This window comes from Babylonia areolata, chromosome 18 (genome assembly GCF_041734735.1).
Source record: "Babylonia areolata isolate BAREFJ2019XMU chromosome 18, ASM4173473v1, whole genome shotgun sequence".
Lineage (NCBI taxonomy): Eukaryota > Metazoa > Mollusca > Gastropoda > Neogastropoda > Buccinidae > Babylonia > Babylonia areolata.
Window position 1 is genome coordinate 2,527,023 of NC_134893.1, and position 21,931 is coordinate 2,548,953.

Consider the following 21,931-nt stretch of genomic DNA (forward strand, 5'->3'; position numbering starts at 1 on the left):
CAATTTTCCTTGTATTTATATGAGGACATTAGACTGACATGACTGACTGATTGAGCGGGAAACATGTCCATGCACTATTCATTTCCAAATGGATGAATAAAGATGTATTGCAACTTCATTATCCATATCTTGACAAATGTGAAAAAGTCATCACTAAATGCTATTGTTTGTTGGATTTTGCTGCCAACCTCTTCATTTGTCATGATGCGACTATCCAAGCTCTAAGCCCTTTACAGAGTCATTCGTACAACAGGCTTAGTGCCTACCTGGGTAGAGCTGACTGGCAAATGCCACTGGTCATCCTCTTCCCGCTTCCATAAAAAAAACTTAGATCAGCTCTTCAAATCATACAGGTACGGTGTGCCCATCGTTGAAATGAGAGTCGAGTAGCACATGGCTAACATATATCAAGCACACCACATGAAGCAAGTTTCCTTCCTGGTTTAACAAATACGTCCACACAGCCTGACAAGAGTGGAGAAGAGATAAAACCCCAGAAAAAACACATCTGGGAGTGAAGAAAAGGAAATGTACATGTCGTGATGTAGGTATTGGGTAGTTTCAGCTGGAGAAGGCACCTACCAACATATTTCAGTACATCTGCCTCGCACCAGTGAACACACACACACAAACACACACACACACACAATTTTGATTACATTTATTGATACCATAGAAGAACAGATAAATATTACAAAGACAGTTTACACATTGTCATTGAACAGAAAAATCAAAATTGAAAAATATCATACTGAAACTTCATCTCGATACTACACATGCAAAAAAGAAAAAAACAGAAGGATTAAATTCACAAGAAAACTAGAAACATTTCAATAAATAATAACCATAAGACTGACATTAATGTAACCAGAATAACAGAGAAATTCAAAACTTTTGTTTAAATTAGAAAACGAGAAAATGCCATTACAATATTGAAATTCAAACATTCGACAGATTCCTTATGGTTGGGGATGGCCAAAATATTCCAAGAGATTACAGTGTAAACAGTCATATTTTCATAGAATGTGTGCATCATTTCATTATCATTCTTGAAAAAAAGACAAAAAAAGACTAGATGCTCAAAGAATATGACTATCCTTACATTCAAGAAGAGGGAGACCTGGATTTCTGAATGGGTGTGATTTATTTATTTTTCATTTTGTCTTTTACTGGAAGAGATATTAAGACCAAAATGGGTGGAAGCAGTTGTGTTTAGGTGTACAGTGTGTGTGTGTGTGTGTAAAATAATGTGATTATCTTATGACTGAAATGGAAAAGGACTGACTCCTTCAGCAGCTGCCAATCCCTACCCCTCAGATCAATCCTCTAAGAACTGCGGCTTTGGCAGCCTTCCCACCTGGTAATGCTGGGATCTACACAAAAGGTCCTGAGTTGAAAAAAAAAAAAAAAAAAAACAAGAAGGAAAAAAAAACCAGTTTCCTCAATAGCTTACATGATACTCAGTTTCAATGACTGCAATGACAGTTCTGAAATATCACTTGCTGGATCAAATTAAATCACTGTCTGTCTGAATTGTACCCATTATCACTACAGAAAAATAAAATCTGCATCCAAACTCCACTGGGGTAAAACAAATCAGCCTGCAAGTGCCATGCACTTTCCATAATCATTTAAAACCATACATTCAGTAATATCAGTTTCAGTCTGCCACTTTTAATCTATGGTATAATGATTGTGCCATTCAACTGTATAATGAGTGTACCATGTACTTGAAAATTAAAGTGCTTTCCATTCAATTCTGAACATTAAAAGAAAAGCTATTCAAGGTATTTTAAATAATAAAACAATCAGCATTCAATATGACTTTACAGTAATGTTCTCCAAAATCTTGCACCAAAAAACAACAAAAACAACAGCAAAAAACATATATATTTGTGCTTGTTTGCTTAAATATACACTGTCTACCTCAGTCTCCATCAAAACAAAGACTAAAACCTATTACTTGACTTCTTTCAACTGCACTTAGTTTCTTCTTAAAAACTGAACACAATCTTCAAGGAAATGAAGATAGTGGTTTAATAATAGAGAAAAAGTAAGAGATTCAATTATAACAAAGCACACACAAACACCAATATTTTTCTTTCCCAAACAATTGAGAAAAAAAGATGGCACTGCATAGCCAAAAATATTTCTTTAAAATAAAAAGGAAAATAATTTTTGAAGGCAAACATTTATCAAAATACTCTTATCACTCGTTTATCTAGCACCACTGTTATGGTTTTTACTGGCGCAACATAAACCAGAACTATACATGCCAAGAACCTGCATGCTTTATTCACTGAGTTCACAATCAAACACAAGCTAACAATGAAATAACATTCTCAACACAATTCCATGACACACTGATATCCTAAGAGAAGAAAGCTTGTGGAAAAAAAAAACACCCAAAAAACTACCAATACATGTTAAAACTAATGAAAGTGTGTATCAATGCTTCTGGCTGTTCTCAAAATTGTTTAAAAAAATATCATTTGCTTTCTTTTTTCCCTACATAAAAACAAAGCCAATTCCACACTTGGTTTGTTTGTCCTGCTCTTTTTCATCTTCTTTTCATTCTTTTTTGTTGGTGGTTTCCCTTTTTTCTGCTAAAATAGATTTCTTGAAACTGGTATGACAATACTAAAATAATATGATTCATCATGTCATGAAACTTCTTCAAAAGAACTGTTCTTACTGCACTCTCTTGTGGACCATTTTGTTATGTAGTGTCTGGTAAGAATTCATCTATGACTCCACTATATTCTTCATCTTCTTCATTTGTATGCTGCAATTCCCACGCTCACTCGTGTGTGTACCGGTGGGCTTTTACGTGTATGACCGTTTCCTTACCCGCCATGTAAGCAGCTATACTCCGTTTTAGGTGGTGTGCATGCTGGGTATGTTCTTGTTTCCATAACCCACTGAATGCTGACATGGATTACAGGATCTTTAATGGGCGTATTTGATCTTCTGCTTGCGTATACACAAGAAAAGAGTTCAGGCACAAGCAGGTCTGCACATATGTTGACCTGGGCTATTTCCAAAGATAACTTTGATCAATATTATCAAAATATGAATATATCCAAAACAAATCTTGTTATTATATTTTTATTTCCAAAAATGATCTCAAGAAGAACTTGAGAGTCTGGCAATGTACTGGCAGTTAAACTGGCATATGGAAACTTGAGCACAAAAGGTTAGGACTGACTAGCTGTTAAAAAAATAGTTAAACAAGATCACAGATTGGTCTCCATAAAGCAAAACACCACAATATCAACTAAGTTATGTATACACCAACAGAGGGTAATCTTGGTCTCTTGTCATTTCAGTCAACAACATCAACTAAACTATATGACCCAACATGAAAGCCTCTTATTTTTAACAATGTACATATGTGTGTATATCATATATGCCAATAAAATTCATCACTTCAAAGGAAGAAAAATAACACAATCCAAAGGGGAAGCTTAAAGCAACGAGTATTTGAACAAACATGTCCTGTCATGCGAAGGTTCCAATCCACTAACCCTAAGCACTTGTCCTTAACTGAGCACAGGTTAACAAAAGGAGAAGAGGAGTGGGGGTGGAGACTGGAAACAACAAAAACACCCAAATAAATCCAACAAGGAAGAGAAACACCAAATGGAACACCAAAATTGTTCCAGTACTGATGGAGAGAAAGGATAGCTACTTTAAACAGGCACAGTACATCTGGCTAAAACATGCTGGTACAAGACATACATCCAAGGTTCCTGGTAAAACCCTGTGGATTCTATCAATAACATGTTTGTGGTAGAAAGGAAGCATCATGTATCACTGGGAATATACAAAGTCTGTGGAATCTATCAATGACAAAACTGACATGTTTATGAATCATCACTGGGAAAATGATTACATTGTGTAAATATTAATCGTTGTGAAATAAGTTAACATGTTAATAGTCATCTGGCTGAAAGAAGTACTTCATGACCACAAGGCATTGCCCCCACCCCCCACCCCTCCCCCCACTTCATGGCAAACTGAGTACAAATGCCCTTGGCATTAACTAGAACGGCAGCATGATAGATGCATTCAAGCTTGCATTATCTGTCATGGGTTATTTTGTTGTTGTTGTTGTTGACAGTTACAGACCTCCCAACCCCATTAAGACTTGTCTGTAACATTTTGGACACTAGACTATCAGTTGCAAATGCTATTTGTAAGTTGTATACTTATGTATTTGAAGGGGGGGGGTTCCTGACCCTAATGTTTTCAGCGCAAGTGTAACAACATAGCAAAATGTATCTTCCACCACTTCATAAAAGGTTGAGCACATTTACTCTTGCTGTAAAACACTAGTAAGGGTAACATGAAAGATGCCTTCAAGCTCTGCTTTCACTGTCATGTTTACAGACCTGCCAACCTCCAGCAAGACTTGTCAGTAAAATTTTGGACAAAGCGTCGGTTTCGAATGCCATTTGTCAGTAGTGCAACCATATATTTGGGATGGAAAATTGACCCTAATGCTTTCAACATGAGCAGTACAGAACAACAATACACACTCAATGGCAGCTAGCAAGTAAGTAATCTAAGTAATGAACAGATAACACTTCAAAGAAAAAAAAAAGACAAAAAAAAAAGACAAAAATCTAAAAGGGGGGTGGGGGGGAGGGGTAAAAAGAGGGCGCTAGTCAGGGGGGGGGCAAAGGGGGGGTCACCTACTTCTGGGAGGTTATTGGCCATAGCTACTTTCGTTTTCTCTGCATAGGCAGATAGTAGTTTGCACAGGACAGGAATGTCAGACCCCTGCCGGAGTCTGCACTAGTGGGTCACGGTTAAGTATGTGTAATTAAAGGGAGGTTTAAAGGTAAAAGTCTTCTAGCAATAAACATGCAAAGCCCCTGCTCCTTGGAATGGAAAGGCTGAACAACTCTGAGCCAATGCCCCTGCACAGATCACATCAACTCCACAAATAAACAAAAGGAAGAAGAGAACTGTTTTTCCTCCCTATCTTCCATTCAGCTGACTAGGAGGTGACAGACTTTGGAAACAGACCAATCAATAGACCAGCAATTACATATCAGCAAGTAGAAAAATCAAAAAATAGTAATAAACTATTCTACTTTTTTTTTTAACCAATTAACTCTCAGGGAAATTAAGGGCTGGAAATTAAGTGATCTGAACAGAATAAGCTGACACTGGTACAAGAAACATTCAGTCTGGACTTGAAAGAAATCACTGAGTTATGGAGCAAAACACAGCAACAGTATAACTATGAATGGCTGCAGTCAAGTGATACAAAAACAGTTAAAGAGCAGGCCATTCTCATTTCATGAAGCTCAAATATATATATACATACATACGTACACTTGAAACAAAAGACAATCGTAAAGTTGAATTCTTTTTCTTTGAACAAGTATCACCATGTGTAAGTGCCAATGTGTGTGTGTGTGTGTGTGTGTGTGTGTGTGTGTGTGTCTATGTGTGTGTGGCATTGTGTGTGTGTGTGTGTGTTTGTGTGGCATTGTGTGTGTGTGTGTGTGTTTGTGTGGCATTGTGTGTGTGTGTGTGTGTTTGTGTGTGTGTGTGTGTGTGTGTGTGTGTGTGTGTGTGTGTGTGTGTGTGTGTGTGTGTGTGTGTGTGTGTGTGTGTGTGTGTGTGTGTGTGTGTGTGTGTGTGTGTGTGTGTGTGTGTGTGTGTGTGTGTGTGTGTGTGTGTGTGTGTGTGTGTGTGTGTGTGTGTGTGTGCAAGCATAAAAACAGATGACTGCTTTTCAGTACATATGTTTGTAGGCAGGCACTGTGCTCACACTTGTGAAGGAAAAGCTGAATGTTAACAGCTGCAAAAAATTAAAGTGATCAGTTTAACAATACAAAGAGAGAAGGGAGAGAGTAATAATGAATAAGGAGAGAGAGATTATATGTAAACAAATAACATATCAATTCAATAAATTGTACCATCTTGCATGCTGAAAACGTGTGAGTCAAGGTTAAGTAAGTGTAATTAAATTGTGAAATCATCAGACTTTTTGCCAGCTAGATCCAGACAAGACAGGGTTATAGACAACTTTCCACAAAGTCAACATCAAGACAGTTTCTTTTTTGTAATCATCCATAAGTACACAGATTAATCAAAGAAAGAAATGAAAATATGTTGATGTCACTATTTCATTTCTGATGTAGGGTTTTTGATTTTACCATCACATGTTTAAGAAAGTCTGGTTTCTGACTGAAGTCCTGCTTTTAATTTCACAATAGACAATCAGTACTGCCTTTTCATTTTTAAATGGAGTTACTGAAATATTTATTCTAAGAAGGAAAGTCAAGAAAAAAATGCAGGAAGAGTGAATAACAAGGATGAAACTTTTGAAAACTGAAAATAAACAAAATAATACAGGGCCAGGATCTGTATTAACGCTAAACCTGAAGGCAATAACAAAACATTTGAACTGGAAGTTAAAATCAAGACCTTTCCAGATATAATCACCCCTTTTCTCCTCATAAACACAACTTCTGTATACTTCATAAAAGCATCATTCATGTCTGGATTGTTGTTTTTTCCTTGACAGTTTGCATAATTAGCAATTTTTTAACTTTAAGATTTGAACTGAACAACTGAGTAAAGATCTCCTTCCAAAGGAAATGTCTCATGCAATAGAAAACAAGGAAGACAGGACTATAAGAACTGATGAGCAAGGACATTTAATCACTAGCTACAAACAGAATTTCAGATACAAAACGACTACCCTGAGGTATACAACTGGCGGAAGACTTCAGAAAATGTTCCATACCTAAGGTTGATGGGTTTGCAGAACAAAGGTAATGGAAAAGACAAAACTATAAAATGGAATTCAAATACATGACCTGCTGGCAATGGTAAATTCCGGTACCACAGATACCATCATTGATCTGGGAATTTTTCAGGCGTTTAAAATGTCAAAGATGAAAGAAGCCACTGTAGAATGTAGTGTCATTTCACCATAGAGAAGGTGAGGTTGGATGTAGACTTTACACCACTTCATACTCTCTGCGGATTGCACGTGCCAGGCAGCAAGCAAACAGCACTCCCACCACCTGCCAACACCATACACATTATGGTAGCAATAATAACTACAGTAATAATAATAGGAATGATTATGATGATTATCATAATAATCACAAAAATAATCACACTACTACTGCTACTACTATCAACGATAATAATGATGATAATAATCTATTTATATTCCTTGCACACTTGTCAGTCTCACGAAAAAATTCAAATTCAGAGAGATGAAAGAAAAGTATAAAACTTTAAATACATGTACAAATAAAGCTATGAAAATATCCAAAGCAACAACTGTAGACTGGAATTGAGGGGCTGGGGGTTGGGGGTGGGGGAGCTATTTTGGAAAACAAGATGGTTTTACAGCCAAACTTAAAGGAGCTAAGTGTACAGATCTAAAAAGGTGTAAGAGGGATCTTGTTCTGAATGTATGATCCAGATACAGAAAGATTTGTGGCAGCAGGTCAACAGTATGAACCTGAACTGAATACAAGTTTCCATTATTATCATTAGTCAAAAACTTCCAATACCTGAATAAATTTTTATGACTGAAGTGATGCACACATCAATAAAGGACATATCAATAAGCTCATACAAGTTCTCTTCAAAATTATCCACAATAAAAATGCCAAATTAAAGAACTAAAAGACATTTCTTGTACCAATCACAGACTAACACTTACCATGATGAAGGCCAGACCAATCCCCACACCACCGATGATAGCCACTTTCTCTCTCATGAAGTCACTGAAGGCCTTCTCACAAGGCTGAAAGAGCAGGTGAAAGAATATTAATTTCTCAAGGAGGCATCACTACATTCAGACAAATTCATACACTACACCATATCTGTTAGGCGGATGCCTGACCAGCAGCTTAACTCAACATGCTCAGTCAGGCCTGGAGTACATGGATATAAAGATTTGCGTACCCATCAGAGCAGAATTCGACAGAATTGTGCCAGAGGACAACACTTATGTTGCCAGTGCGAGCTGCACATGTGACCTTGGTTTTTCATCTCATCCAACTGACTAGACTCTCAGTTTGATTTTCCAGTCAACCTTGGGAGAAAGAGTGAGGCAGGGATTTGAACCCAGACCCTCTCTGACACCGTATTGGCAGAAAAGGGTCTTCACCATTCTGCCACCTTCCTTCACCCCTTCTTCACCTTCACCTCTCCCGTAGTCTGGGTTCAGACCGTTGGGGCACCGCTGCTGACCTGACCACCACCCCTCTCCACTCTTCACGGTTTTCTGATTTCCTCAGGGCGTCACCGAGCGTCAAGCCTGTCCACCCCCGGATGTTGTCTTCCCATCTCTTCTTCTGCCGTCCTCTCCTTCTGCCTCCTTGTACGGTGCCTTGTAGGAACGTTTTGGCAAGACCAGATGATCGGGAGATGTGTCCATACCACCTAAGTTTGCGTTTTTTCACTATGGACAGAAGGTCTTCGTAGGGTCCAATACTTTGCTTGATTCTGTTCTTCACTTCCGTGTTAGTGATGTGGTCTCTGTAGGAGATGCCAAGTAGTCTACGAAAGCATCTCATCTCGACAGCTTGGATTCTTCTCTCGATGTCTGCAGTCAGGGTCCAAGTCTCGCAGGCGTAAAGCAATATTGAAATAACCGCAGCTAGACCAGTTTAGCATGGAGAGGGATGGGCTCCGCCATGCTTTTCTGCCCAAGACTCACCGCATGAATGACGACCACTACTCAACCCATACCGGCTCGGTCGTCGCCCGGGTCAACAAGGACCGCGCCTTCCTTCACCCCAGTAAAGTTCAAATGAACAAGAAGCACCTTCACTTGGCTCAACGGTGCAATGATAACAAATAATGTAGAGATTAAAGCTTTCAAAAAGAGGAAGCTTTACACAACAGTTCTGGGAGGAGCATGGCCAAGAAAATAACAAATCAAAGCATCTTCAAATCCTTGGGTCAAAGAAATATCCAGAAATATAAAGTAACATATATAATGAAGCATGGCAACAAGTACCCTCATATATTGAAACACAAGTAAGAAAAAGGAAGAATTTCCTCAAAGTTTTCCTGACAGTTTTTTTGGTTTTTTTGTTTTTGTTTTTTAAATTCACTTTCCTTTGGGTTAGCAAAAGTTCTTTTTCATGCTGTTAAAAACGTGCATGAGTCTGCGTGCGTGGGTGCGTGCGTGCGTGCATGTGTGCATATGCTTATGTCTGTGTGTGTGTGTGTGTGTGTGTGTGTGTGTGTGTGTGTGTGTGTGTGTCTGTGTGCATATGCTTATGTCTGAGTGTTCATGTGCATGAGTTTGTGTGTGTGTCTGTGTTTGTGTATTAGTGTACATGATATTCAATTATCCAACTCCTGCTTGAGGAAATCCCTTTTTCCTTACTTTAGTCTTGATGGCGCTTTCTGGAATCTTAGCTTCATGAGAGCATTCCTGCGATTCCTCACTTTTGCAGCATGACTGAGGGTACGTGGTTGTCAAGTTCAGTTCCTGCCATTCTGTGTAGGACTTCACACCACAGCACTCAAACTGCAAACAGATATATCAACATAGTTATACTTTTTAAACATATAGCAACATTTATTGTAGTACCAAATTATGTAGCCACACTGGCAAATGCATAAACAGAAAAAAAAAAGTTAAATGAGGAAACAAAAAGTAAGATGAAAAGTCCAGTGTGACCCTTTCTTCCTCCTCCTCCTCCTTGTCATTTCTGCCGCTGATGCTGTAGTTATTTTGTTTGGAATTCTGGAGGGTTCTGGGGAGGCTGTCCATGTCCATTAAAGAAAATTCCATTTCTGTCCATAATAACAACTGCTTGACTGAAATACTTGTTGAAGTATTGTGGTCTTTTCTGTTCCATCTGATGTGCATGTCTGGGATAGTCTTATCTATCAATGTCTATAAACAAGACATTAGTAATATCTATAATCAAACTAGGCTTTGATGTTCAAATGCCAAACCCACTTCAATTCCCTCACAGTCATACAGCCACCTTCACAGTCATACAGCACAGTCATACAGCCACCTTCACAGTCATACAGCCACCTCCAGTCTCAACCTGTGCAGTCACAGCACACGATTTGTTTATAAGGTGTGTAAAAGATGACCACATGTAACGTTTCAATGCCCCCTGGGGGCACACGAAATAAACTTGCCTTGCTTTGCAATCCACAACTATCTTGCTGCTTCAGTCACTCTGGTACCACTCGCTAATGCTGTTCTGATTCAACATTTGGTTGATTGACTGATTGACTGATACAGACACTTATGTAACGCTCTTCCTTGTCTTCAGTTTCTCCAGTTTTGGAGCTGTGCATGCGTGTGAATGACTGGTGTGAAAGCGCTTTGATTTGTCTCTGCACAAGATTCAGTGCTATATAAATACCATTCTTCTTCTAACGCTTATCCTAGGTCAGAGACCAAACTCTTGGCCCTTTATAAACACAGTCATTAGTACAACAGGCTGCCCACCACCACCCACCATTCAACTTTTGACTATGATATGGATACTTATACAGCACCTATCCTAGGTTAGAGATCAAGCTCTAAGCACTTATAAACATGGAGTCATTTGCACAAGATACCTGCCTATCTGGGTAGAGACAACTGATAGCTGCCTTTAGGTAATCATCATCCATTTCTTTATCATTTTGGACACAGCCCTCTGATGATAATATAACTGCTTAGCTTTGACGCCAGACTGAGTAACCACTGACCCTGAAATGGAGACTATTATCACATTCTGGTCCTTGGTATGTACCATGGAGGATCATCTTGGTGTAAGATTGTGTGTGTCAGGGTTGAACTCAATGCTGCTTTTCATCAGTTGTGTAAACTTCGTAAGTTCATTCATGTCTTCAGTATAAATGAAATCACAGAGATATGGATGCATGCAGAGCTGGTTGGGCAATTTGTAGCAACATCCTCACAGGCATGCAGGTAAAGTGGATGACCGTCAACTTTTTAACCCACAGCTCACTAAACTAGCTGAAATGAACACCAGAGCCAGTCATACAATGAACCCACAACCTCCTGACAGCCTATCATGCTCACCACTGACTTGTGGCAACTGGTAAGAGGCCTTCGTTTATTGCTGTCAGAATATTACATTCAAGTCTCCCAGGATTACGATTGAATTACGAATGAATGATGTGTTAATTTTCTTTATCTAAGTAAACTACCTCTCTCTGAAGCCTGTCCCAAGCCTGAGTCACACCAGCAGCGACACCATAATTCTTCTCTGCTTTGGTCAGGACTGAGACCACTTCGTCTTCAATCTGCAAACAAAACAACAACAAAAAAGAAAAAAAAAGGATTATTCACCTCCCTCTTACACTGGATTAAAATCCGTTCAGATGGGGAAAAAATGCATACATATATACATATACATAATAATTATATATATGAAGACAGATCAGTAGATAGATAGATAGTTAGATATATACAGCTCTTCACAAGATTGTAAAAGATAAACACAAAATGACAGTGCCTTTGAGAACCTTCGTATTTCAAAGTACCAATAAAAAATATTTGAAGACACATCAATTTAATAAATTTATGCTGGACACTATCATCAGTACATGAGTGGAAGTGTAAAACTGAGAAGTCTGCAGCTGGGATCAACAAAGTGTGTGTCTGAATCCTGAAGCCAAGTATAAAAAGGCAGACAAAAAAGAAAAAAGAAAAAAAAAAAAAGAGGTCCAAATGCCTATATGGAATTATATATAATAAGGAAACACTCACACCTATGCCCAGTAGTAAATTTCAATTAATTTCTAACCCCCCACCCCCACCCAAACCCCATATATGTGTGTGTGTGTGTGTGTGTGTGTGTGTGTGCCTGTGTGTGTAAATAATGTACAAACACACACCATTTATGTTCTACATTAACTTTAGACTGGCTCAAAAATTGAGTCAACTTACCTCAGCACGAAGGACATATGCAGCAATACCACCAGCTATCATCAAGATGAAAATTACTGCCAGCAAAACAGCATACTGTGGAGTCAACAAAGCACAGGGTTAAAGTAACCAAAAAGTATTCCAAGATTCATGTTACTTATGTTACATACATTCATGTTACTTATGTTACATTAATAAAACAAAAAGCAACATTTCAATACAAGCCCAACAAACATGCAAGCTACATCAGTCTGCAGTGCTTTTCATTTAAGACCCAGATACACAAGCCTTTAAAAAGTTCTGCATGACTTAAACAGACATCCCCCTTTCTAGCAGATATCTCCAATCTAACCCCAAACAGAATGTGTGTCATCAAAGCTGAGACAGCTGACAGAGTCAGCAACAGCCTGTCAATATCTTTTTCATTGCATGAGAAGCCGATTTCATACACAACACCAATCTGCATAATGAAAATGTTTAAGTCAAACAAGTTTCAAGTTGTCTGAATCAGATGTAGATTAAATGATGTTTGCTAGGCCCTGTGCAATACAATTCAAAGAACTGAAGACACAGCACTTTAACACAGAGTATGCATTTCAACTGAACAAGAAAGATAGCATTAAGTATTGTGTGTAGATACGGGAGGCAGTGGGAACCAAGATTCATCTTGGATTCACTTTGTTCAATTTGCTCTTACCAAATAATTTATCAATTCATATTGTATAAATATCAACTTGTATTGTAGTACTAATACAAAGGAAAATATGATACAGTTCTGACAGGATACAACAATATGACGTTTAGTGGCTGAGAAAAAAAGTTGCTTTATTGAAATCATGTTTAATGTATATACTTAAAATTACACTCACGGTCATGGTTAAGCAGTAATTTTCCTTCAGAGCTCCCATACATCCAAAGAATGCAATGATGAAAATCAGGGCACCAACTACAATAAGTAGTATGCCTGGACCAGTATACTCATTGCCAAAGAAGTCAACATAGTCGACAAGCTTGACCTGCACGTAAGCTCCCACAGCAATGAGAGCTATGGCCGCAATCTGAAATAAAGTGCCACAATTAGTGGTGAAAACCATGTGTCATCATGTCAGAAATCCATTACTGCAGAAGAACAAAATCATCAGGACCTGTCTAAATTATGCCTTTGTCTATATTTTAATTTCATATACAGCATGTTCGTCTGTATGAATGTGTGTGTGTGTGTATGCGTGTGCGTGCACACACGCACACGCATACACACACGCGTGTCTGTGCAGTGGTGTGTGTGTGTGCAGTGATGAATGTGTGTGCAGTAATATCACGGCATACTATTCATTTATGTATCTATTATTTGTTATTAAATAAATTCAGCGTATATGATTTGTGTTTAAATTACAATAACAGAAGTATCCACAATGTTCCTTTGGATCATGCATTGACGAATACTTAATGTCCTGATTCTACTTTCGATCTTGTCATGGACGACAGACCTCCGTGCGCATGCGTCACTTCGCTGAACTGAAAATGGGTCATTGCTGTCTGTTGACATTTCAGTATGTTGACGTATGTGTGATGGCATTGTCTTTTATTATCCATCCAAATTCAAGTAGCGCATGACTTTGAGGAGAATGACAATGTTTCTGTTCTATCGCTGTGGCTGCTGTCATACTGTCAGTGTCTAGATTCTAACGCGAAAAAAATGGCCCGGTTTATTTTAAGACCTGAACACGACCAGTCACTCAGCATCCCCACCATCCATCTTCCGAAGCACAACGGACACGAACGTAATGATAAAATCTGAATACTCACCACGAATATAAGATTGAAAGAAAACAACAGATACTTCACACATTTCATTCCACCTTCAACCATCTTGTTTTGCTTCGTAGAACAGAATAAGCTGGAATGATGAAAACAAATGGACTCTGCTTCCCTGCTTCTTGAAAGCTTTCGCCAGTCTTCGCACAACCGGAAATGTTACTGCTAAAACTGGCTGCACCGTCCGCGTACAAAACATAGTACGTCCAACAAGGGTCAATTTTGATTGGGAAACTCCCACGTCTTTGATTGCCAAACAGTTTGATGAAAAACTAAGTACAACAACACTTGAAACTGCGTCACAAGGAGTTAATTTGATGCCTAAATATGGGTTCTCGCGGAATTAGGTCTTCCCCTCGCCGGCAAACTGGCAGCCTCAGAGGACGCCTCCCGGATCTTTTTCACGTCATAATTCGGAGTGAACATTTCGTCTCATCTGTTTTAGGACGACATTTGATCGTCACAGACATACATTGTGTTTATATCAAACCCACCAAAATCCTGAGTGTGTGCGCGCGCGCGTCAGTCAGTGTGTGTTCCAAGCCTTCGGAGTGAATAATGTGAGTCTTCAGTCATACAATGCGAACATAAAATAGGCCACGAGTTTAAAGAATTAATAGTTTTGCAAAACTGAATATGAAAAAAAAGGGGAAATGTTCATCGTCAGTGTAGTTTATGAAAGTTTCATGAGGGTGGCCATAAAGTTAAAGTAGGTGGTCGTCCGGTATAGTGGGCCAACTTGAAGTGAAGTGCCGTACCTCAGTGCAGTAGACCGCGAGTCTGAACAGTCGTGGTACTGAGTACTGATAAAATGGAACTTAATTTGGTAAGCCTTAATATGTCCCTTCTCATGTGTTTAAATAATTGCCGTTCACTGAGTGAACTACATGGTAGATGACCGGCGAAAACAATTGCGAATCAGTCACTGGCGTCATTAACGCTAAGATGAGAAACAACTGATGACCATCATCATTAGAGCGCGCGGCGCCCGGCTTCACTGACTGAGCCGCTCAGTGTTCACTGATGTATTGTATTCGTGATCACCAACAAGATGGTCGGTGAAAGACACTCATTACACAAGTCCACACATTCACTGATGTAATTCGGAAGTCAGTGCATTGGGGGGACGAATCAAACCGACGGACTGCCGATCACCGTGTTTTAGTCAGTGCGGAAACTCCTTCTTCAGTGTTGAGGGCCCACAGTCCTTCTTCTTCTTCAGTGTTGAGGGCCCACAGTCCTTCTTCTTCTTCAGTGTTGAGGGCCCACAGTCCTTCTTCTTCAGTGTTGAGGGCCCACAGTCCTTCTTCTTCAGTGTTGAGGGCCCACAGTCCTTCTTCTTCTTCAGTGTTGAGGGCCCACAGTCCTTCTTCTTCTTCAGTGTTGAGGGCCCACAGTCCTTCTTCAGTGTTGAGGGCCCACAGTCCTTCTTCTTCTTCAGTGTTGAGGGCCCACAGTCCTTCTTCTTCAGTGTTGAGGGCCCACAGTCCTTCTTCTTCTTCAGTGTTGAGGGCCCACAGTCCTTCTTCTTCTTCAGTGTTGAGGGCCCACAGTCCTTCTTCAGTGTTGAGGGCCCACAGTCCTTCTTCAGTGTTGAGGGCCCACAATCAAACTTGATTATTCTGGCACCGATAACTGGGGGGTTCGTAGCAGATAAATCTGGGTACTGGACACAGTTCAGTTTTCAGTCGTGATGATCATGATGGTGGAGTGGGTGGGGGACGGGGGAGGGGGTGAGGAGGTAGGAGGAGGGAGGGTGGGTGAAGAAGGTAGGAGAGGGGTGGTGGGTTAGGGCAGCAGCAGGGTCACAGTGATGGTGGGTGATGAGAGTGAAGAGCGGTAGGGGAGGGGGGGGGGGGCTTTGTGGGGCAATGGGGAGGGGGGGAAGGGGAGTCAGTCGTCTGAGGTTTTGGAGGCCCTTGACACAAATGTGTCAAGTGTTGTGGCCTCAACTGTTCCTTGTTGGAGACTGTTCCAGTTTTTGACAGTTCTAGGCAGAAAAGAAGCAGGTCTATACTGGGTCCTTGATGTGATCAATTGGAACTGTCTGTCATGGCCACGTCGTCTACGGTCAGGTTGAGGGACAAGTTTTTCTTTCAGACTGGGACAGTGAACAAGGCCTTGGTGCACTTTGAACAGCATACAGAGTCTTGTCTTTGGTTATAGTGACTCCAAGGTATTTTGCTGTATAACAGTGTCAATGGTGTGTCCATGTAGGGTATAGTCATGGTGAAGTGGGGACCTACTCCTTGTGACCCGAAGGGTCTGACACTTTGCCGCAGGATGAAACTCCATGTCCCAGCTCCTCTCCCAGTCGGCTAGGCGTTGGAGATCTTCTTGGAGCTGTTCTTGGTCTTCGCTGGTGGCGATCATCCTGGATACTGCTGTGTCATCAGCGAACATCCGTCCCTTTGCTAAGAGCTTCTCAGGGAGGTCGTTAATATAGACTAGGAACAAGCATGGACCTAGCACAGACCCCTGAGGTACACCAGATTTTACGTTCTCTGTGGAAGAAGAAGATCCACCCACTACTACTGCTTGCTGCCGATCCTTGAGAAAGCTAGAGATCCATGCTCCCGTATCTCCCCTGATGCCATATATCTGGAGTTTATGCATTAGGAAAGAGTGGTTGACCCGGTCAAATGCCTTTGAAAAGTCCATTATGAGGACATCGGTCTGTTTGCCTCTTTCCAGGTTTGCAATCAGCTCTTCAGTGAACTCAAGGAGTTGGGTCTCACATGAGCTTCTTTTTCTAAACCCATGCTGGTTGTCGCTCAGTATTTGGTGGCTCTCATGGTGCTTCATTACTGCACTAACAATGATGTGCTCCAACATTTTGCACACAATGCTGGTAAGGGAGATGGCCGGTAGTTGGCTGGGTTGTACTGTTCTCCCTTCTTATATATTGGTGCTACATGTGCAGTCCTCCAGTCTGCTGGTACGATACCTGTGGACAGGGATGAGCGGAATAGTATAGTTAGGTCAGGCGTTAGCTCCTTTGCCAATTCTTTAAGAACTCTTGAGCTGATTCCATCAGGTCCACAGGCCTTGTGTGGGTTTAGATTTTTCAGCATTGACTTGACATCGTTTTCACTGATGGTGATGTTCTTCATGGATGGTATGTCAGTATAGGGCATCCCAGTCTTGTCCTGAAACTCCTCCTCTGTATATTGTCTTCCATCCCCGAACACTGATTGGAACTGCTGATTGAGGACTTCTGCCTGTTCCTTTGGATCGGAGGTCATTCGGCCATTCTTCTTGAGGGGAGAGACACCTATGTTTGATGACTTCTGGTGTTTGGTGTAGCTCCAGAAGCGCTTGTTCTTAGCTGCCTGGTCTGGTGTCTCATCTTCGGTAAAGATGCCGTTCAGATATTTCCAGTAGGATCGGCGGAGCTTCCGTTGTACTGAGCGTGGGAGAGTCTTCATTTCAGCCTTCAGTTCCTCGGACCCAGTTTTACGCATTCTCTTGAATACTCTGTCCCTCCTGTGTATGAGTCTCCGGATCTCTTCTGTAACCCAGGGCTGGCTGTACTTATTTCGGGTTGCTTTGTGTGGGACATGCTTCTGAATTCCCTCATTTAATGTGTCTCTGAACATGGTCCACAGGTCTTCTGTTGAAGCTCTGTCCTGTGCCTCCAGCATCTTCTTGCTAAGTTCAGTCACAACTTCTTTCAGGTTGTCCCATTCTGCCTTTGCATATATTGGGATAATCCTTGGGGCCTGCTTCTTCTTTATTGTGCTGACAATGAACTCGCAGAAAGGAATGTTGTGGTCTGAGAGGCCTGGAACAACCTCAACCCTTGGAATGAGCTGTGGGGCATTGGTCGGGATGAGATCCAAGATATTATTTTCCCTTGTTGGCTCCAGCTCCATTTGTTCCAGACAGTTGTTGTTGATAATGTCCAAGAAGTCTTTGTGGAGTTGGCTGGTCGAGCACTTAGGTTTGAGTGATGTTGTCTGCCAGTCCCAGCTCGGAAAGTTGAAGTCCCCTCCTATGAGTAGATAGGCATTTCTGATCTGTGATGTCCTCTGGAGTGATACCTCAAGTTTTCTCAGGCTGGGTTCATCTGCATCATCAGGCCTGTAGTACGCGCACACGTAAAGAGTGCGTGGCCCCTTCAACTTCACACGATAAGAATCAAAGCCTTACGCGTCCGTGGCAAATCAATGGCCCAGGCTGACTCTTCAACACTGAATTCATAAGTTCAGTTACTGACTCAAGGAGGCATCACTGAGTCACTCGTTCGGACAAATCCATATACGCTACACCACATCTGCCGCTACAGTGAAGCAGATTGTGCCGGAGTGACCAGCAGCGTAACGGCCTTACTGTAACCCAACTTCACTAGTGAATGCGCTTACTGTAGTCCCGGGCTACTCCGCAGTGTAAAAGGATGCAGACAAACAAACACTTGATAAATAAAGTTGATTTTGTAGCTCAGCGGGTACAATTGCTGTCGAAAATACAACTGAATGCGGCTCCAACTACATGAGACAGAACTTGGATAACTGCAGACGACAATGCCGATGAGATGACTGATCGAGGGATGTTACATTCGAGAGACCCACTCGTGGACAAAAAAAAAAAGGTTTCATTCAGTACGAACAACGGCGGTTCTGTCGTGCGTGAGCGAGAATGTTGATGTTTCACTGAGCACGCATTTCATGGCGAAAATTCCAGTTTGATTTATTCACTTAATGAGGCTTACCCATCGCCGGAATCGTTCAGTTCATTCACTTATAGTTTCATCTAGTAGCTTCAAGTTATGCCTCTGTCCTGGTGTGTGTGTGTGTGTGTGTGTGTGTGTGTGTGTGTGTGAATTATGGGAGTGGGTACCAGTGGGGACGGAATCGGAGAATAACGCACGCGGCATTTCGGACGTGATATGGTGTACTAGTACGCGAATACATACATCACCGTATACACATAAGATGACCAAAAACGTAAGATGACCTTATACATACATACATATATATATATGTGTGTGTGTGTGTGTGTGCGCGCGCGCGCGTGCGTGTGTCATCATATGACTGATCGTGTATGGAACGTCAGTCACCGACGTTTCTCGCTGCCTCGCCAGTGTTTGTTTTACCAGCTGATACATGTTCCTGTACCGTCAGTGCCGGTGTGATAATAATAATGGAGTCTCCCGTCGGACCGACGGATGAGTAGGCAGGCAGGCTTATCTGTCGGTGTGTGTCCTCATATGGGAGAAGAGGCCGATTCTAGATGCACAGCACTTCCCACAGGTGTTGCAAGGGAAAACGTCTCCAGTAGTTGAGCCCTGCTTCCTTCTTCGCTCACGCTTCTCCTTTATGGCCAGCGTTCTCTTGTTTTCAAACGTCTTTATGCCACTAGAGCACAGCATCCTCCAGCGAGAGCGGTCAAGAGCATCAGTTTCCCAGGAAGCGATGTCTATGTCACAGGCTTTGAGGCTTGTCTGCAAGATGTCCTTGAAGCGCTTGCAGGGTCTTCCAAGTTCACGGTGGCCTTCCTTCAGCTGGCCATACAATAGCATCTTCGGGACCCTGCTGTCTGTCATGCGGACAACGTGTCCTGTCCAGCGTAGCTGGCAATGGATCAGCAGGCTTTCGATGCTGGGCAGGCCTCTCCTCTCTAGGACCTGGAGGTTGGAGACCCTGTCTTGCCACTTTATGCCGAGGATCTTTCGTAGGCATCTCTGGTGAAACTGCTCAAGTTGTAAGTTGAATGTGCCGGTGTATATTTATTGCAATAACCTCATTCAGTAACACGGTGTGTGCTTTGCGGTCGTGTGTGTTCTTGTGTCTTGTTGGAAAAGACTCTGCAGATGAGATCAGTTCAGTTTGTGTCTGTGTGTGCGCGCGCGCGCGCGCGGCCATTGTTTGCGTCGGCCGCGCGTCAAGAGTGCGCTCAGTAGTTAAGATCTGCCGGATGCTGGAACTCAGTCTGGGAAACCACCCCGAACACGCAACCCCCCACCTCCGTCCTCCCCCCTCCCCCGTCCCTTCCCCCGCACCTCTCACACACATTTATTATTATTCAAATTATCTTTCTGAACACTTTCATACACTGCTTTCCACACTTTCAGCATGTACCACATACTCACGTACCAGTTCTCATACACACCATAATCACTTCGCCAAACCAATTGAAAAGTCCAAGAAACAGGGACGGTTCGAACAGAAAAGCTCGCCAAGCTCACTTTGAGTGACAGCTAGTCGCTTCTAATGACTACTCACTTCTTTCAGTCTTTGGGCCACACACCCACAAAGACTGTGACCTTTACAACCAGCTAGAGTGAAGGTCGTTCTCTGCAACGTGGCCAACTGGCGGACACAGCCAGAAGGACTGAAGCCACGCCCAGAGGAAAAAGGGGGAGAGGGAGAAGGGGAAGAAGCTGATCTGAGACAAAGATAACAAAGATTGTCTGCCCTAATCAAACTTACTTCTTACTTACTACTTACTTACTACTGGCGGAGTTCAAAACTGAAATCTCAATCAAAATTAATGACTTTGATTCACAACACATTTGGTGAATTTTGAAATAAAACCAACAGAAAGTAGGAATAAAAAAAACTTTAAACACAATCACTGAACTCGTTTAGAAATCAAGTTTTCTTGTGCAATCCATGGCACCAAAAATATTCTTAGTTCACTTTCCGAATCAGCTGGCAGGTGGAGACAAAGATTTTCGTCAACGGACGATCTCAACACACTGTGCTCTAGCATAAAAACAACAACAACAAAGCATGAAAGATATCAACTTAATGAATGAAACTCACTCTACAAACTAACAAGTTATGCAACTCGCAACTTGGTCGCTGCGTTGACACTGGAAAGAATCGAAAGCCACACATCAAAACAAAACTTCCAGAAACATCGCTTCTTGACAATCAAACATGACGATTAAACAGGAGGTACAAACATTAAGTGTTTCATATAAAAGCATCCGTTACACTGAAATTCTCTCAGCGGGTTTTCAGTTGAAATTGACATCGAATTAATAATTACATGTCAGTGTATTTATGCATAATTTATACTGATGATGAGGTATATATATTCATTATATTGCTGTTGTTGCCAGTGGTCTCAGTCCATCTTTGAAACAGCTGGACACTTCAAGGAAAATACGAGAATGGATTTAATCTAAATTTGATATTGTTTATAATGCTGCCGCTGTTTGATGCATGGATTCATTGTCAGTACCTCTGCTGATCACCGAGCACACCATATGCTTTGGCTTGTTGCTGCTCTGTGTGATTGAAACTTCTTTGTTTGGCTTTTGCTTTTGCGAATAACTTGAAATCATGTTTAAACCATCGAGAATACTCAGTTCAACATTCTAGACGGTCAGCAAGGTTGTGCATAGATCTTTCACTGACTTTGGGGATGGCGAGGTCGTAGAGTGCAAACAAGCCACGTGTCACGTGACCGGGAAAGATTGAGGACCCACCTACAACCTGGCCGGCTCCGCGCAGTCTACTTTACGGTCTGAAGTAGACTGACCACACGGCTGGTGGGTCTTTGTCACTGGACTGAAGATGGTAATACTCATTTGTCGCAACTGACAACATGACTGTATCCATTTGAACTAGAACTGGTTTTACATGTCGTCTGTTTGTGCACATACTTTGAAGCTGCCTCTCAGTGGATTCACAAAATAAGTTCAGGGATGGAAACAATTTATTATTTAGTTATCATTTTCTTTTTTCTTCACTTTCGTGCCAGTGTCCACTCTGTATTGTTGCTTAATTAAAAGGAAGGGGAAAAAAGGGAAAGAACAAAAAGCACTGCGGACTGATATGAAGTCAGACTGGATACCCACTTTGCAGAGTATTGCAGAAGAGTTGATGATTTCAGCCTTCAGACATGGTGGTAAAGTGTGGTCGCATGATAAATTCCAAAAAAAACCATTCTTAGAAATTGAAGAAGTAACAGTAAGTTAGCGGTACATATTCATTCTTTAAGATACAAAAACAATTGAATCGGTTAATGTCTGAAAGCTACTATACGCACTCTAGTATTGGTTAGAAAAATAAATGAGACGAAGAGACTAAAGAGAAATATGAAACAAGGAGTGAGTACTATCAGGTCTTCTCTTCGTAAGACAAAGGCGCGTGATTCAAACCATTGCTGATTTGGCTGTCCGTCATCTGAAGCACCAGAGATTTACCTGTATGCCCGGCGATGGACAACGCAGGTGGCAATGGTTTGAATTATGTCCCT

At 41.4% G+C, this 21,931-nt stretch overlaps 1 protein-coding gene across 1 annotated transcript; it reads right to left on the reverse strand.

Moving 5' to 3' along the window:
- Positions 1-646: 646 nt before the first annotated feature.
- LOC143292361 (CD63 antigen-like) lies at positions 647-13,893 on the reverse strand. The gene is made up of 7 exons (XM_076602556.1): positions 13,712-13,893; positions 12,775-12,963; positions 11,927-12,001; positions 11,185-11,280; positions 9,386-9,529; positions 7,706-7,789; positions 647-7,052 (listed from the first exon to the last, which is right to left on the reverse strand). Exons 1-7 carry the CDS (start codon positions 13,772-13,774, stop codon positions 6,987-6,989), a joined length of 717 nt encoding a protein of 238 aa, XP_076458671.1. The 5' UTR covers positions 13,775-13,893; the 3' UTR covers positions 647-6,986.
- Between the last annotated feature and the right edge of the window lie 8,038 nt (positions 13,894-21,931).

Bases quoted from the DNA above. Each gene is read 5' to 3' on its own strand.
- LOC143292361 (XM_076602556.1), bottom strand. From the start codon at position 13,774: ATGGTTGAAGGTGGAATGAAATGTGTGAAGTATCTGTTGTTTTCTTTC. The intron at 12,964-13,711 runs GTGAGTATTCAG...ACTTTATTTCAG, and splicing joins CTTTCAATCTTATATTCGTG to ATTGCGGCCATAGCTCTCAT. The intron at 12,002-12,774 runs GTGAGTGTAATT...TTGACTCCACAG, and splicing joins ATTACTGCTTAACCATGACC to TATGCTGTTTTGCTGGCAGT.